At 46.5% G+C, this 15,527-nt stretch overlaps 7 protein-coding genes across 7 annotated transcripts; 4 read left to right on the top strand and 3 right to left on the bottom strand.

Moving 5' to 3' along the window:
- Positions 1-91: 91 nt before the first annotated feature.
- On the top strand, positions 92-1,779 carry PV09_05662 (uncharacterized protein). The gene is made up of 6 exons (XM_016359194.1): positions 92-314; positions 364-391; positions 439-461; positions 511-537; positions 586-734; positions 782-1,779. Exons 1-6 carry the CDS (start codon positions 204-206, stop codon positions 1,422-1,424), a joined length of 981 nt encoding a protein of 326 aa, XP_016212873.1. The 5' UTR covers positions 92-203; the 3' UTR covers positions 1,425-1,779.
- Positions 1,780-1,922: 143 nt separating this feature from the next.
- On the top strand, positions 1,923-4,793 carry PV09_05661 (uncharacterized protein). Its single transcript, XM_016359193.1, has 6 exons — positions 1,923-2,203; positions 2,258-2,410; positions 2,479-3,116; positions 3,166-3,734; positions 3,784-3,960; positions 4,014-4,793. Exons 1-6 carry the CDS (start codon positions 2,127-2,129, stop codon positions 4,629-4,631), a joined length of 2,232 nt encoding a protein of 743 aa, XP_016212872.1. The 5' UTR covers positions 1,923-2,126; the 3' UTR covers positions 4,632-4,793.
- A 443-nt stretch (positions 4,794-5,236) lies between these two features.
- PV09_05660 (uncharacterized protein) lies at positions 5,237-6,820 on the top strand. Its single transcript, XM_016359192.1, has one exon. It carries the CDS (start codon positions 5,273-5,275, stop codon positions 5,924-5,926), a length of 654 nt encoding a protein of 217 aa, XP_016212871.1. The 5' UTR covers positions 5,237-5,272; the 3' UTR covers positions 5,927-6,820.
- PV09_05659 (uncharacterized protein) lies at positions 6,441-7,625 on the bottom strand. The gene has a single exon (XM_016359191.1). The coding sequence runs from the start codon at positions 7,579-7,581 to the stop codon at positions 6,655-6,657; it is 927 nt and encodes a 308-aa protein (XP_016212870.1). The 5' UTR covers positions 7,582-7,625; the 3' UTR covers positions 6,441-6,654.
- An 862-nt stretch (positions 7,626-8,487) lies between these two features.
- PV09_05658 (uncharacterized protein) lies at positions 8,488-10,066 on the bottom strand. Its single transcript, XM_016359190.1, has 4 exons — positions 9,809-10,066; positions 9,523-9,744; positions 9,329-9,469; positions 8,488-9,272 (listed from the first exon to the last, which is right to left on the bottom strand). The coding sequence occupies exons 1-4, from the start codon at positions 9,938-9,940 to the stop codon at positions 8,910-8,912; spliced, it is 858 nt and encodes a 285-aa protein (XP_016212869.1). The 5' UTR covers positions 9,941-10,066; the 3' UTR covers positions 8,488-8,909.
- A 148-nt stretch (positions 10,067-10,214) lies between these two features.
- PV09_05657 (uncharacterized protein) lies at positions 10,215-12,826 on the top strand. Its single transcript, XM_016359189.1, has 4 exons — positions 10,215-11,077; positions 11,126-11,298; positions 11,375-11,971; positions 12,024-12,826. Exons 1-4 carry the CDS (start codon positions 10,857-10,859, stop codon positions 12,758-12,760), a joined length of 1,728 nt encoding a protein of 575 aa, XP_016212868.1. The 5' UTR covers positions 10,215-10,856; the 3' UTR covers positions 12,761-12,826.
- Positions 12,763-14,710, bottom strand: PV09_05656 (uncharacterized protein). The gene is made up of 2 exons (XM_016359188.1): positions 14,361-14,710; positions 12,763-14,307 (listed from the first exon to the last, which is right to left on the bottom strand). Exons 1-2 carry the CDS (start codon positions 14,568-14,570, stop codon positions 12,856-12,858), a joined length of 1,662 nt encoding a protein of 553 aa, XP_016212867.1. The 5' UTR covers positions 14,571-14,710; the 3' UTR covers positions 12,763-12,855.
- Between the last annotated feature and the right edge of the window lie 817 nt (positions 14,711-15,527).

Below are 15,527 nucleotides of genomic sequence, written 5' to 3'. Positions count from 1 at the left end.
GTGACCGCGTTAAGTGGCTCGCCGACACGTGACATGAATTTGCCCCACGTCTGGCAGGGCTCATGTTCTCAGTGCGTCAGCGACGCAAAGTCGCACATTTGTACTTCGATTGACAGCTAATTGCCTTTTGCAATTGATCTGATAATCCATAATCGCTCACTGCCTTTCAATTGCAACCAAATAACTTGGTCTTGCTGCATACCATGACAGACGAAGACGTAGCCACCAAAGCCCCAGAGAGCGATGGTCAGGCCGCTGTTAGGGAGAGTCTATTCAAGGGAGATTCCGTGGCACAGGAAGGACCAAGCATGGGGGTACGGAACTCAAGCATGCTGACGAAGTCATCGCACTCATCTTACACAGAATCACTGCGTTACGGACAGACCTACTCGTAAGTTGTTTAGTTGTGCTATATCTGCTTGGACTAAGGATCTGTAGCCGCTGGAGAGCTCCCTTCTGGAGTTAGTCATGTCTAACTCTTGTTAAAAGATATGTTTCTGATTATATTAGGAATTGTCAAAGCTAGGGGGTATAGATGTATGCATAGACTACCAAAGCTTCTTATGTTATTCCTAACAATCGCAGACATACATTTCGAAGCCTGCGGACTATCCGCACAATCCTGGGAAATTACTCCTCCTCCTAACAGGAGGTACCGGCGTCAGATCCACAAATAACCAGCTTCAAGCGGACAAATTTGCCCAAGAAGGCTTTCTCGTTATAATGCCCGACCAGTGCGTCGCTCTGCCCTTCACCTATAGCATGAGCTAAAGAGGTCTAGATTCGGAGGCGAGGCTGCACCAAACACGGTGCAAGAACCTGCTTCCGCGGATATTCCTCTGATTGAAAAGATCAAGTTGGGTTTGGTTGATACCTTCAAATCGTTCACTATTGACATGTGGCTCGCTCGACATACACCCGACAAAGTCCTTCCTATCCTCTATAAAGTTCTCGATGCGGCGAACGAAGAGTTTGCTGACGCAATAGCAAACGGAGGCGGTATATATGCGATAGGATACTGCTTTGGCGCGAAATACGTCCTACTGTTGGCCGGCGATAATCCGAATGGTGTGCTTTGGGCGCCACAGGAGGTTGAGGGACAAGCTACGGAAGGAAGGACACGGAATGGGCCTTTTATCAAGGCTGGAGCGATTGCACATGGCACACAGATCACACCTGACGATATTGGGGCTGTCAAAGTGCCTGTGAGCATCATATGCGTAGAAGACGACCCTCTATTCCCAGATGAAGTCCGTAAAGCTGGCGAAGTTTTGCTAGAGAAAACCGCCGTCGAGCATGAGATAAAGGTGTACCCTAATGTTCCTCACGGATTTGCAGTGCTCGGTGACTATGCGGACTTGAAGATCAAAGAGGCGCAACAACAAGCATTCGCTGAGATGCTGGGCTGGCTTCAGGCTCATTGATTGCTGTGGACTAGTCCTCAATAGGACTTATGAGCCATTCAGGTTCGGCTTTCTGTGGAGGGAGAGGACAGGCGTGAATGCCTCAGCTGGGAATTGATTTGGCGTTTGTCATGCGTTGAGCGGCTATGCTAAAAATTGCAACAGATGACATGAATAAAACGAGATTGTAGAACTGGCGATGGCTTGTCAAATCTAGAATCATGTGGTGAAAGTTAAACACGTACGGCATTTCGAGAGTAAGCACTTTCTTCTGCTTCTGTGCGGGCTTCAACAAAGAGACGTCGGAGGTTAGGCAAATTCGAAGGCTATAACAATTAGTACATCAAATAGCAATAAAGGGATATCTGTCCTGCCATCTCAATGATCGGTTTACTTATTGATGATGAACCTCAAGTCACGGCTTCGGATATGAAAACTGCGGTGTTGAGAATTGAATGATTTGCTGGTGGTTGTCGGAAACAAAAAAATGTGGCGTTGCATTGAGCGCCACACTCAACTGCACAGTCAAGCACAACCGCAAGCTAATACACAAGAGTGCACTGTACACATCACGATTTGTGGTACTCCTTGAACACAACAAAGCTAGAAGAGGTGCATATGGAGATGCTCAAGGTTCAACGATAGGCTACTTTGCCCGCATCTTTCCCTCTTCGAACGATATCCGCATTTTGACCTCCGCATGTGCAGCTTTGAACCATACTCATGGCTGTGAACAGAATAAGAGGCGCCTTCGCGGTGCCCAGAAAGGGCGAGACGTTCGAGTTGCGAGCTGGCTTAGTGTATGCAGTTGGACTGTACAGATTTGTGCGCAATGAAAGCTGACAGTTGGATAGATCGCAATATGCCTGGGAGCGAAAAGAGGCCATTCAGAAGACTATCATGTCCATGACACTAGGCAAAGATGTTTCCGCTCTGTTCCCTGACGTTCTCAAGAACATTGCAACTCAGGACCTAGATCAAAAAAAGCTTGTCTACCTATATCTTATGTACAGTTCATTCCTATCTCTCCACACCGCCCCAAAACCGAGACATAAGCAGCTGACTTCAAAGCTAGGAACTACGCAAAGTCACATCCAGACCTCTGTATCCTTGCCGTAAACACCTTCGTCCAAGACTCTGAAGACCCCAACCCTCTAGTCCGCGCTCTTGCTATTCGAACTATGGGATGTATCCGCGTCGACAAGATGGTAGACTACATGGAAGAACCCCTCCGTAAAACTCTCCGCGACGAATCCCCTTACGTCCGCAAGACTGCCGTGCTCTGTGTTGCCAAATTATTCGATCTCAATCCTGCGATGTGTATTGAGAACGGCTTTCTCGAAACGCTCCAGGAACTTGTTGGAGATCCTAATCCAATGGTCGTGGCAAACTCCGTGAGCGCTCTTGTAGAGATAAATGAGGCCGCTCCAGAAACGAAGGCATTTCAAATTACACCCCAGACACTAAAGAAGATGATGCTAGCATTAAATGAGTGCACTGAATGGGGAAGGATTACTATATTGACTGCATTAGCTGAGTACAAGGCATCTGATGTGAAAGAGTCGGAACATATTTGTGAGAGGGTTGTTCCGCAATTTCAACACGCTAATCCGGCAGTTGTTCTTGCTGCAATCAAAGTCGTGTTTCTTCACATGAGATATATCAGCGCCGATCTGTCAAGGTCCTACTTGCGTAAAATGGCTCCACCGCTAGGTACGTGAGAAGCACGCTGTCCTTGGTGCTGTATCCTGATGTCATACAGTAACTCTCGTCTCATCTCAGCCCGAAGTGCAGTATGTGGCGCTGCGAAATATTGATTTGCTCTTGCAGAAGCAACCAGACATCCTAAGCAAAGAAATGCGTGTTTTTTTCTGCAAATACAACGACCCGCCATATCTAAAGCTTCAGAAACTCGAAATTATGGTCCGGATAGCCAACGATAAAAATGTCGATCAACTTTTAGCTGAACTTAAGGAATACGCGATGGAAGTGGATATGGACTTCGTTCGACGAGCGGTGAAAGCGATCGGCCAAGTAGCCATCAAGATCGAAGAAGCCAGTGAGAAGTGCGTTAATGCGCTTCTTGACTTGATAGCTACAAAAGTCAATTATGTAGTGCAAGAGGCGATTGTGGTCATCAAAGATATCTTCAGAAAATACCCTGGCTACGAAGGTATTATTCCAACTTTATGCCAGTGTATTGATGAACTTGATGAACCAAACGCCAGAGCAGCGCTTATATGGATTGTGGGCGAATATGCAGAAAAGATCAGCAACGCTGGCGATATTCTTGCCGGCTTTGTTGAAGGCTTCAACGAAGAGTTTACACAGGTATGCACTTGTTTCCATTCGTGCAACTATATGCTAACGGCCTTGCCAGGTTCAATTGCAGATCTTGACCGCGGTGGTCAAACTCTTCCTTAAAAAACCAGATCAATCGCAAGGATTGGTGCAAAAAGTACTCCAGGCCGCAACTGCGGAGAATGACAATCCGGATATCAGGGATCGAGCATACGTCTACTGGAGACTACTCTCATCTGATCCCCAAATCACGAAAGTCTGCATCTCTTCTGGCCTACGTAAATGTAACATCGCTAATGCAGAAATTAGAACGTTGTCTTATCAGAGAAGCCTCCTATCGCCACAACTATTCAATCACTCCCCAGTGCTCTCCTTGAATCGCTTATAAGTGAGCTATCCACCCTTGCGTCTGTATATCACAAATCTCCGGAGACGTTTCTCGGACAAGGCCGCTTTGGCGCCGAAGCTATGCAAAGAGCTGCTATCGAGGAGCAGCAGCAACTCGCTAAGGAGAACCCGACGGTTGCCGCCATCGCAGCCGCAAACGCAAGTGGTGGCCAAGTACAGCAAAGCAATATTGAGAATTTACTTGACATCGATTTTGACGGCAGCGCACCCGCGAGTCTGCAAAATGCACCTGTGAGGGGAACGAGTGGATTGGAAGGACTGGCAGGAACGCCGCAAAGGGTGGCTAGTCCATCGGCAGGCACGTCAGCACAGCCATCGAACACAATGGATGACTTACTAGGCGTATTTGGAAACGGTCCATCAGCTGCCCAGACTTCCACCGCGGGAGCAGGATTAGAAGACTTGATGGGCGGCTTTGCAAGCCTGGACATGAATGGTGCGAGTCAACCTCCTCCTCCACAGCAACAGTTGCAAAGCAAGAGCAAACAGACAAATGATGATATCCTGGGACTGTTCTAGTTTTGAACAGTTTTACTGGGCATATACTCAATACCGTAGGAGGTAGAAACGAGTGTTTTTGCAAGTAAGCCGATATCAAATACATCCTCTGCAAACATTAACAACGTCGCGAATGATAAAATCATTGTTTCGGTGCGTAAATTTGACCGCGCAACATCCGTCAAATGACTAGACAGTGATTAATCATCCAATGTCTTTTCGTAGTAGCCCACGCGATTCTACATAGCAGCGTATTCCGTACAGGTCAGCTCTGCAACGTAGAAACGCGGTGAGCTTATTAGAGCATGGAAGAGCTAGTGGTTCAACGCCGTACATTTGAGCATTGTTAACTACCCTTACATTTTGCTTTGGACATTGCTCGAGCTCGTTGTAACCCGCCTTTTTCACCGGCTGGTTTTATCTGATTGAAGACAGAACTCCGTACGGAGTAGCCGCAGCATAAAAGGATGTGATTTTCGAGGAACTCTGTACGATTCTTTGCGACTATTCGTAAGACTTCATACTCATTTGATGCCATTGCGTAGAAGAGACTTGCATGGTCTGTTTCCGACATCGGCCTCTTCTTCACGGTCAGAACGCGACTCGACGCGCCTTAGAGCTCCAGGAATGAAATAACCTGAGATAGCAGGTATGCTATCATCATGGACATCGATGACATTCTCGCCGACATTGACGCTCAGTCAGTTCCTCAAGACTCAGCTGATCTCCAGCAGTTGACCCGACTGTGGGTAGCTGAGCGCTGCGCACCCGAATTACTGCCATACCCCACCGACCTCATGGAGCGTATCCTCGCCCGCATCAGCCAGCAGATTGAAAGCATAGAACAAGCAACAGGCAACATGGATCCCAAAACAAATTTCAAATTGATAGTACTCCAGACGGAACTCGAACGTTTTAAGTTCCTCGTGAGATCTCTTCTGCGCAGCCGCATCGCCAAACTCGACGCACATCCGCTTCACTATGCAACGCTCGATAGAAAAGAGACGATGCTGAGTCAGAATGAAAGACAGTATCTGCAGCATCACCAAACACTTCTATCTAATCACTATTCGACGAGCTTCCTAAGCAGCTTTCCACCAACATTACAGAGGCTCGATGACACGGCGGGAGGCATCAGCATGATCGACAGACCCGATGTTGACAAGGCAGTTTTTGTGAGGGTGCTTAAGAATTGTGGGGAACTCATTATCCCAGGTACAGACGTCCGGGCCGAGCTCAGAAGGGGTGATATTTGGGTAGTACGCTGGAGTGCCGTGAGTGAGAAAGTTTTGGCAGGCGATGCTGAGGTGATATGAAGCAACCTGCCACGGAAGCAACCCAAAAAAACTACACATTTCCAAAGCCTGATATGTTACCACGTTCCATGCTTCTCACAGGTCATTGAGCGAGCATAAATCCAGCGAACGCATACGCGAGCAGATGTCCGATCCTTTGTCTCTACGCGAAAAAGCAACAAGTTCGGCAGAGGTACGGATTCGGGACACATAATAGTCACGGAGGCCCCCACATCCAACGAAACTGTTGATACTACCCGAGCGAACTTGCTTCAATCTGTGCTAAATCATGCCATTCTTCGAGAGCATCATAGCATGATCGTTGTGACTCTGAGGCAATGAATATGGTCACACTTTGTTCTCCGACAGCAGTGAGTGCACGATAATGTTTGTTGGAAAGGTTAGGGATCATAATAGACGAGACGACGGTGAATTTCTTGCTTTCAATGTCGTGAATACAAGGTCAAATTCACACAACAATCCACAACACGTGAAACAGCAGGTGTCAATTACATCTTCGCAACGCATGACTTAGGCTGAGATTAACTTTTAAGTTCAGTATGCCTCTAACAAACATTGACATATGTTAAGGAGGATGTGTACAATTATGGCTTGCTCGATGGTGGAACCCAAGATACCAGCATTCTCTGATTCAGGAACGATTACGAAAAATTCAGGCAAAGTGCGGTTATCTTCACGAACCCAAGGTGCTTCTATCAGAACCTATGAGCACAATGTACAAGCAAAATTTAAGCAGCTTTCGTGAGGAACTCCCGAACATAGCCTTCGTAAGTGGTCGCCTCGTACCCAGAGTACTTTTTCACGTTGGCCACACCTTCTTCATGACGCCCGTTTGCATAATATGCATCGTTGCGATCGCCATTATCAGCCTTCAGCAGGTAATTAACAATGAACTCAGGGAATCCCTTAGTTAACATGTATTTTCCATATTCCTCGAAACTTTGCACCTCCGTCTCGATTTTCTTCCCCGACACTTTCTCTATGATGGTCAGCTGTTCCTCACGTGTAAGTAACTCGGGGCCATAAAGATAAATAATTTCCTTCTGTGACTCAGAGGGACGTTCGACTAAGACTGCGCCGCCAACACGACCAATATCTTTTTGCACAATGCCGTCAGATTTCCGTTCTGAGATCGGAATTTTTGCCTTCCATGGCTCTGACGATCGGTCAAGATTTTGCCAGATGATATTATGTGCGAATGCTCCGGCACGCAACATCGTAGATGGTAATCCCAAATCTTCGATTGTCACCTCGACAGAGGAGTGAGCAAACGGTATGATCTTATCGGGGGTGATGGCACGAATGTCATCATCCGGAAGGATGGTAAGTGAGGACAGAAAAACAACATATTCGATTCCGCTTTCCTTCATTGCTCCAATCGTAAGCTTCATTCCATCCTTTGTGCGGACCTGGTAGAAGAAAGCCGCTTTCGCTCCGGATTGGCTGACTGCACGCTTGACGGATTCGGCATCGGAAAGATCTGCTTGGACGCGCTCAAACTTCCCCGAACTCTCTTCGAGGCCTGGAATTGCTTTGGTGGTATCCCTCATTGCGAGCCATACTTTGGCCCCACGCTTGCCCGCCTCCACTGCCACCGCGCTGCCCACGGCTCCGGTGGGCCCAAAAACGATGACGCTGTCGTACTTGATGCCCATTTTGTTTGTTCAATTAGATTGGATCTGAAATATATGGGAAATTTCGAACCCAAGTTTTGTTTGCTGTTTAAATAACATCGTCTTAAGGTGTCGGAGCTAACCTTAAACCCGGACATAGCAAGGAGTATTGTCTATCCGATCGTCGGTCCCGAGCGTTCAGAGCTTGCCGACGTTTTGAAGTTAGCATATTGAAAGACGGCGACTAGAAGCCAATTGGCAAGCAATCGTCCTTCAAAGTTCTACCTTCACACCACGCAGACTACAGGCACTAGTGCCCCTAGCAACATGATAGATGAGGACGTTGTTATGTCCAATGCGAGGCTGCCGCTCTTCTCCACAGTAGCTTAAACGTCTGCAGTAACTAGGACGTCTAAAGAGTTCTTGCTTAATTACAGTAGATATGTCTGTGATCATTTAGTCTCATACTTCAGTTTCAAATCTCGCGCAGACTTGTTTTCTTAGTATTGGATAAGCATCTCGTGTAACGAAACGAGAAAAGCCATTCTACTAGTAGGCCATTATCTTTACTTGAGGTCAATAGCTCATATTGTATCATATTCCCATGCAAATAAAGGTGGCTTCAGGTCTTCAACACAGTGATGAGGCTTGTATTGCCACTACTGAGACACCTCTTTTGCCGTTATATAATTTGGTCCTTTAAGAAAGTAGATTGTAATCATCAGGAAACAAATATACTAACGTTCATGCTTGACTTGATCATGCTCTTTCCAATTCTAGATCAATATGTTCGTCTTACGTATAATGGCATTAACTAATCTTAAAGGTCCACATGCTCGTAATTACTACCATATTCATTGAATATAAAACGCACAGATACTACGACATGTCCTAATATCGGCTACTTGGCAAGATACTCCGAGCAGCGCTTCTAGGAACTGGAATTGACAGATTGTAAGTAGCATTAAGGGTGATCTCCTACCTCGCCGAAGCTGACCTTCGCTACATCTTGATCTTGTTTTCGTCTTTGGACTCTCGATCGATAAGTTCACTCTTTGAGCATGTGGAAATCCTGCTGATTATCTGGTTTGGGCGATCATTTCCGTCACAAAAACGCGTAGAAAATGCGATAAGTAACGATCAAATGAGCCAAAGGAGAAGATGCGCTGAAGTCGCATTGAGAATGAGTTTGAGACAAGAGTTCTAGTACTGTGCCAGCAATTAAGTCTAAACTTAGCGACGATCATGGCTCCCTGGAATGCTAGTGTCTTTTCCACGTTGATTTCGAAGCGAAATGTCCTTAGTTCTCCAGTGTATGATACACTGGCTCCTTTTACGCCATGTATGAGTACCATCTTTACTTCCGGCCTTTAAAAGCCGTCCATTTCAGCCGTCACATTCGAAAACTCGCCTTTCTCTAGTTTCGTCTTCCAGAAAATTGGATTCATATCGTTGAAGCCATGCTTAACCCATCCATCCTCCTTGACGTGGTATAGATTGAGAGATCCACCAGAGTATGCGTCTCTATGCATAGCGGCGAGGATGCTGCGGCGGCCAAGCTCTAGAGCTTCTTCGACGGTCAGGTCGTACCGGTACTCTGCGTCAAGCACACCATAGGCGAAAGTTTGTCCAGATCCTACACAGAACAGGTTACCGGCGAGGCGGGTGCCATCGCTGTCAATATAGTATAAGGCCGGTCCTTCCTGCGGAGTTACGCCGGCGCACATTGTGCCCTATTTCACGCTCGTTATTTCGGACAATCCACACATCACCATTCGAAAGTACGAACCATGCTAAGGCCATAGCCCTTGTAAGAGTAGACGAGGTTGGCGAGGATCTTTGACGCAGCCGCAACTGAGATACGCCGCTTCTGTCGTAGTTCGTGTAGTCTGCACTGCATACCCAGATACGCAAGCCAGTATTGACAGTCCTACTGCCAGTTAGGTTCTGAGTGGAACATAAGATGGGGAAATAATGACATACAGCAGCACCGCCTGCCATAGTACCCAACAAACAATTGTTGATCTCAATAACCTTCTTGACTGTTTGCGATGCGATCCAGTTGCCTGCCGTTGCTCTCGAATCTGTGCATACTATGATACCACCCTGAAATCTGAAAGCCAGTGTGGTTGTTCCGTGTGCAATCTTGATAGGGCAGTTTGGGTTTGAATAGTCGTCAGTCATGGCTCGTAGCCATGATGAGGGCTATGCAAACATGTTAGTGCTCACCAACCCTTCAATGACGTCGAGAACATATTCCAAGGCATACCTGAGCTATCGGAGGCAGAGCAAATTTGAGAGAGAGTGGATTCACGGATGACACCAGCTCATGATCCTCGTCTTGCGCCACGGTCTCGCCTTCGAATTGAGGTCTCGTGTACCGCGACACGAGCGCGTTCATTTTAGCTTGAGTGAAAGTACGTCCAGAACAGCCTTGGGCGTTCAGCGATAGAACTTTGCGATGATTATTGATTGAAAGGAGGATTGACGAGAGAAACGGCAAGCTGAAGCAACTCGCTGAAGCAGGCGACAGCTGCTGCGCGTCACCAAGCCGATCTGAGGCGAGCTGCAGCCTCGTTTTATGCCTGAGGACACAAGGCATTAGATTTTATCCTATTCATACCGTGTCTTCAACGCATTTCTGGTCATGTCTTGCTCTTAATTGTGACCTTTGACTTAAAGCTTGCTCGATATTTGGCTTTTCTCGACACAGCTCAGATCTTCCTTTCTAATCGCAGTGTTCGTTCAAGCCTCATTGTGTCAATCGGCAAGTTCCAATTAATTACCTATCTTCTTCTTGGACACTCTCCAATGTTTAATCTTGATCTGCGGAAGTGCCCCAGCTCATTTCGGATCGCTCGTTGATCGCGCTCTTGCGCAACATGTCACAGTACCCTAGACAAATCTTAAAGTCCGGAACCAGCGCGTATGGGCTGTGATTAGAATGATTTGTGCCACACTTGACCTGTCCTTCTACTCTGGCCGTTGCTCGTGCGAAATGGGCCCTGGATTCGATCCCCATGATCCGACTTAAGGCCTGGGAATGTGCTGAAGACCCCGTTCTTACTGCCTGTTTAGGATGTTACCTTCCGAGTTCATTGCCCAAGGAAGTGTATGCACTCAACGCTATATGCCTGTGCTGGCTTACGGTCTTGAAGTTTAACTTTCCTCTCCTTTCAGGTTCTCGTTTCAATATCCTCGCCATTCTAATTGCATTAATTTGGCCTTCCGCCTCTTGGATCTGGTGTAGTCCACTCGCTTTGCTTTGCTCGCACCTGTAGCAACGTCTGGAGGTACACTGACTGTAAAGTTGGAACATGCGCTTCAAATTCTGCATACTACTGGCAACATGTTGTCTAGCATCACCTCTACTTGATCGCGAAAGCCGAAAAGTCAAACGTGAGGTTCAATTCAGTCCAAATCAAGAGCGTGCAGACGCTGTTAAGGAAGCCTTCCTACATGCATGGGATGGCTACTATCGTTATGCATTTCCCAACGATGAACTTCGCCCTGTTTCGAATGGTTATAGCAACGGAAGGTCAGTCAGATAGTTTGCAATGTTTAAGTTCCAACTCACTCCAAGTAGGAATGGATGGGGTGCAAGTGCTGTAGATGCCCTCAGCACTGCCATCATCATGGAACTTGTTAATATTGTCGATGAGATTGTCAAATACGTGCCTACAATTAATTGGAGTTCGACTTCGTCTACCGTATCCGTGTTCGAAACCACAATTAGATATCTCGGAGGGCTACTGTCGAGTATGTATCCCATTATGCGCTCGTTTCCAGTCAAGTTCAAAGCTATGATGTGTGAACATGCTAAGTGACAATCCAGGCTACGATCTCCTGAATGGCCCATTCTCGCATCTCATTGAGAACGAGGACTTGGTGAATGGACTTTTGCAACAAGCCAAAGATCTTGCAGATCATCTTGCTCCAGCTTTCAACACAGCAACTGGAATACCTGACAACATGATAAACATTACGACTGGTGAGCTAACAACGGTGGATCAATCTACAGGCCTCGCTGTTGCCGGTACCCTTGTGATGGAGTGGACTCGACTATCGGATCTATTGAACGAGCCACATTACGCAACTCTGGCTCAGACTGCAGAGAATTTCTTGCTGAGGCCAACTTACCAAGATCCAAACCACGAGCCATTTCCTGGTTTGGAGGGTACTACAATCAATTTTACAACAGGTCAATTTCTTGACGTCTACGGAGGTTGGGGCGGGGGAACAGATTCGTTCTACGAGTATTTAATCAAGATGTGGGTCTACGACAGGAACAAATATGGCGAATACAAAGATCGTTGGACGACTGCTGCGGATTCTACGATACAGTTTCTACTTCAGCATCCTAGTTCCAGGCCTGATATAACCTTTGTTGCAAGTTATGACGGCCAATCTTTGGTATCTTCCTCGGGACATCGTATGTCTAGTTCATCTGTAAACCCTATGATCCATGCTAATATCCAGGGCAGTTGCAGGCTTCATTGGAGGGAATTTTCTCCTTGGTGGTCTTGTCCTAGAAAGGCAGGACTATATCGATGCTGGTCTCCAATTCACTGCTGCATGGCATGAAACTTACGTTGAAGATGCCACGGGTATTGGTCCAGAAAACTTTAGTTGGCTTCCTGAATCATGCGCTTCCAACCAAACGGTTCAACGCCGCCAGGTAACTAATTCACAGCAGTTGCATGACAAAGACTTCGAAGACTCCAGCGGATTGGTTCGGGGGCAAGACTCGACGGTACCTTCAACTAGCCCAATTGCAGTGCTGTCAGCAACTTCAAACAGTACTCCAAGTCCCGCAAGTTGCAGCCTTCCAGCTTCAGCGACTGCACAGGCCCAATTTTATGCCAAGTCTGGGTTTTACATAACTACAGACAGTTATGATCTGCGCCCTGAAGTACTAGAGTCGTACTATTATGCATATCGCATCACCGGTGATACAAAGTATCAAGACTGGGCCTGGGACGCATTCGTAGCCATAAATAGCACCGCCCGCGTCGGCAGCGGGTTTTCCTCGTTCAAAGGCGTCAATGGTGCCCAGATTCAGTACGGAGACTTCCAAGAGAGTTTTCTATTCGCGGAAGTGCTCAAATATGCATATCTCATATTTGCAGAAGACGGACCGTGGCAAGTTAACTTTGGAGGTAACGGCACGAATGCGTATGTTTTTAATACTGAAGCGCACCCAATCAGAGTCAATACTTGATTGGCATTTCAAAGAGCGACATGTACGAGACAAAATGGGCAATACTTCTGTAGATCCTCTGTATTAATATATAACATCTGTTCCTTCGAAGCTGCTTAATCTCGCTTTGACCTGACCTCACTGGCCCTCTTCACGGCAAATTTGAATGTTTCCAACAACTCATCTGCAGGTTCGAGACCCGCGCTAATTCTTATTTGCTCTTTTTTCAATCCCATTGACGCGACTTCTTCCAAGTGGTCTTCATACAGGGCCCGAACGTATGGTAGAGCCAGTGTCCTATGCGCACCAAGATGCGGGCCATCATTCACCTTGAGGTTGTCGTAGAAGGCGATCGTCGTTTCTTCGCAATCAAATTCCACCGAAAGAAGACATCCGTAACCAGGCTTAAAGTCTTTGGTTGCTGGGCGCATGAAGGCATCATAGTTAGCTTTGGTGGGGCTTACACTCGGATAGTAGACTTTGGCCACTGGAGAGTTTGGATCTTTGGACTCCTCGTAAAAGTAATCAGCAAGCATAGCAGCGTTGTTATTGTATGTTGTGGAGCGAGGGAAGTAGTCTTGGTTGTTGTCGAGTATAATCTGTGCATCGCGCGCGTATAGGTCATTGCCATAGATTTCGTCAAAAATTGGTTTGAGTTCGGCATAAAAGCTAGAGTTTGGGTTTAACACTGCGCTTCCGGCTATAGCGTCTGCGTATCCGTTAAAAGTCTTTGTGAGAGAAGTGACAATCACGTCCGCAACCGGGACGACGTCAACATTGCAAAACCCGGAGATCGTCTCGTCCACCACAAGAACAGCTTTATGCTTGTCGCATATAGATCGCAGCTTCCACAGATCTGCGGAAACAAGGATTGGATTGCTCGGGAATTCTACCCAAACAGCCTGGACAGGCCTTCCCTTCTCAGCTTGCATTGTTAGATACTGTTCGAGCTCGTCATACTCTGTTGCTAGAGGAAGGTTCTTGATTTCAGGTCCAAAATGCTCGAAAATGTGAATTGTTTGGTGAAATGCAAGTCCAAACAAGACTGTCGGGCATTTGTTATACTTCCATTGAAGTAGGCAATCATGAACAGCCCATATAGCAGTCATTCCGCTTGTATATAGATACACGTCGCTGGGTTGAACTTTTGTCTTTCTCAATGGACCAACTATCGGTTCACGTTCAATCAGATCGACAATTCGCTTAGTCAAAGCTTGAATTGGTTCTTGATTCCACTGCAACCTTGGGCTTTCAGGGTCGACTTCTTTCAGGGATGATGGATCTTCGAGTGCATCTTCTGCAAAGCGAGAGGAAATTCCAGTGCCCGTGTTTTGCCACCATGGAAGCACTAGTGGCTGCCTGGGTAGAGGGAAAAGCACTACATACATCCGTAAGCCGTTCATTTCGAATGCTCTAATTGATATTTCTTCCTTTGGCACTGAATCCACATTATCTGTTCTGGGGTTTGCGGTTACAAACTCGACACTTTTTTTCGCAACCTTCAGACTTGGATAAGGTAATCCCATAGTGTTTTCCGTTTTGATGAAATTCAATATTAAACCGACGAGCTTCGGCTCGTGAGCTTTTTGGCGGTATCAAGGGATAGAACTTGGAGACGTACCTGCTTGATATCCCTATGAGGTATGAACCGTGGATAGAAATCTACGAACTTGGCGAAAAAAGCCGGGTCTTTCTTTACAAATTCGAGCATCAAGTTCCATGTTGGCAAGTGCACAGTTATGGTGTGATGAGCAGGTTTCGTGTCGTTGGGCGCCGCAATGCCATGGAAAACTTCACCAAGAGGAACAATTGGCACAACCTTAGTTTCCATCGCGCACGAAATTCAAAGTCCAAAGACCAATAGTGTGACAGCAAGTGATTTATGGCTCACAAGTATAACGGAACAGACTATATAAATTGAAGTGCTTTTTTCAGAACGAAAGAAAGAGCGAAAGTCAAGGCGATTCTACGAATTGAAGAGCCTTTTAAGTGGAAGTCTGGGGCCGATTACGGTACTTATACGAGTTCTGGATGGCCTTAATGCCGAGCATGAATACGAAGTACGAAGATCGTCGTGACTAACGCAGCTGAAGATTAGACTTAACAACTTCGTTAACTTATTTATCCTGAGCTGACATCAGCGGATCTCTAGAACTTGCCTTTTCAGGACAAGGAGACTCTACTTGTTTTCGCTTTGTTTGCCCTTCAACGGAGTTTCTAGACCGGGTTCCAGCAAAGTCAAGGCAGCTGCAGAGAATCTTGGTCATGAAGCTGATGCCGAGTCAGATCCAAAAAATCTTTGATACGACATTGCACACCACTTTCCACAAAGTAAGACCATTTAAGCAAGAAAATTCTTGGTGTATGTCCAGGCATACACGTCTTACTGTGGTTGACATTCTTCCTCAATCATGGATTACAAACATTAAGATTTCGGTTGAAAAAATTTGAAGAGAAATAGTGCTATATACCACGGATCGTTGGAGGACTTAGATATCTATTTTCTTTAGCTGCCGAGTCTTCACTTTAACGTAATGTTGCACGTTGATCAGAAAAAGTATGCAAATAAGTCCTCACACAAGTTCTATAAATAATCAAAGCTGTTCGAACTCTGAACCTTACGGCGGAATCAAGTGCGGGGTCACTTCCGGTCTTCACATACCTATTCGCACGATAAGCTATCCTCGACCGACGGTCACTAATCATCGGCCCTTGTATAAGATCGAGAGCGTAACATAGCCACAGCATGAAATGGCCGGCTTTCTTGAAAGAATAAATTCCACCAATC

The sequence above is a fragment of the Verruconis gallopava genome (genome assembly GCF_000836295.1).
Source record: "Verruconis gallopava strain CBS 43764 unplaced genomic scaffold supercont1.18, whole genome shotgun sequence".
NCBI lineage: Eukaryota > Fungi > Ascomycota > Dothideomycetes > Venturiales > Sympoventuriaceae > Verruconis > Verruconis gallopava.
The sequence above is the reverse complement of the archived record's forward strand: the minus strand, read 5'-3'. Positions and strand labels throughout refer to the sequence as shown.

Bases quoted from the DNA above. Each gene is read 5' to 3' on its own strand.
- PV09_05662 (XM_016359194.1), top strand. From the start codon at position 204: ATGACAGACGAAGACGTAGCCACCAAAGCCCCAGAGAGCGATGGTCAG. The intron at 315-363 runs GTACGGAACTCA...CATCTTACACAG, and splicing joins AGGAAGGACCAAGCATGGGG to AATCACTGCGTTACGGACAG. The intron at 462-510 runs GTTAGTCATGTC...TGATTATATTAG, and splicing joins CTGGAGAGCTCCCTTCTGGA to GAATTGTCAAAGCTAGGGGG.
- PV09_05661 (XM_016359193.1), top strand. From the start codon at position 2,127: ATGGCTGTGAACAGAATAAGAGGCGCCTTCGCGGTGCCCAGAAAGGGC. The intron at 2,411-2,478 runs GTACAGTTCATT...CTTCAAAGCTAG, and splicing joins CTTGTCTACCTATATCTTAT to GAACTACGCAAAGTCACATC. The intron at 3,117-3,165 runs GTACGTGAGAAG...GATGTCATACAG, and splicing joins TAAAATGGCTCCACCGCTAG to TAACTCTCGTCTCATCTCAG.
- PV09_05660 (XM_016359192.1), top strand. From the start codon at position 5,273: ATGGACATCGATGACATTCTCGCCGACATTGACGCTCAGTCAGTTCCT.
- PV09_05659 (XM_016359191.1), bottom strand. From the start codon at position 7,581: ATGGGCATCAAGTACGACAGCGTCATCGTTTTTGGGCCCACCGGAGCC.
- PV09_05658 (XM_016359190.1), bottom strand. From the start codon at position 9,940: ATGAACGCGCTCGTGTCGCGGTACACGAGACCTCAATTCGAAGGCGAG. The intron at 9,745-9,808 runs GTATGCCTTGGA...ATGTTTGCATAG, and splicing joins CTCTGCCTCCGATAGCTCAG to CCCTCATCATGGCTACGAGC. The intron at 9,470-9,522 runs GTATGTCATTAT...AACTGGCAGTAG, and splicing joins CTATGGCAGGCGGTGCTGCT to GACTGTCAATACTGGCTTGC.
- PV09_05657 (XM_016359189.1), top strand. From the start codon at position 10,857: ATGCGCTTCAAATTCTGCATACTACTGGCAACATGTTGTCTAGCATCA. The intron at 11,078-11,125 runs GTCAGTCAGATA...CACTCCAAGTAG, and splicing joins AATGGTTATAGCAACGGAAG to GAATGGATGGGGTGCAAGTG. The intron at 11,972-12,023 runs GTATGTCTAGTT...TATCCAGGGCAG, and splicing joins GGTATCTTCCTCGGGACATC to TTGCAGGCTTCATTGGAGGG.
- PV09_05656 (XM_016359188.1), bottom strand. From the start codon at position 14,570: ATGGAAACTAAGGTTGTGCCAATTGTTCCTCTTGGTGAAGTTTTCCAT. The intron at 14,308-14,360 runs GTACGTCTCCAA...CACGAGCCGAAG, and splicing joins CTCATAGGGATATCAAGCAG to CTCGTCGGTTTAATATTGAA.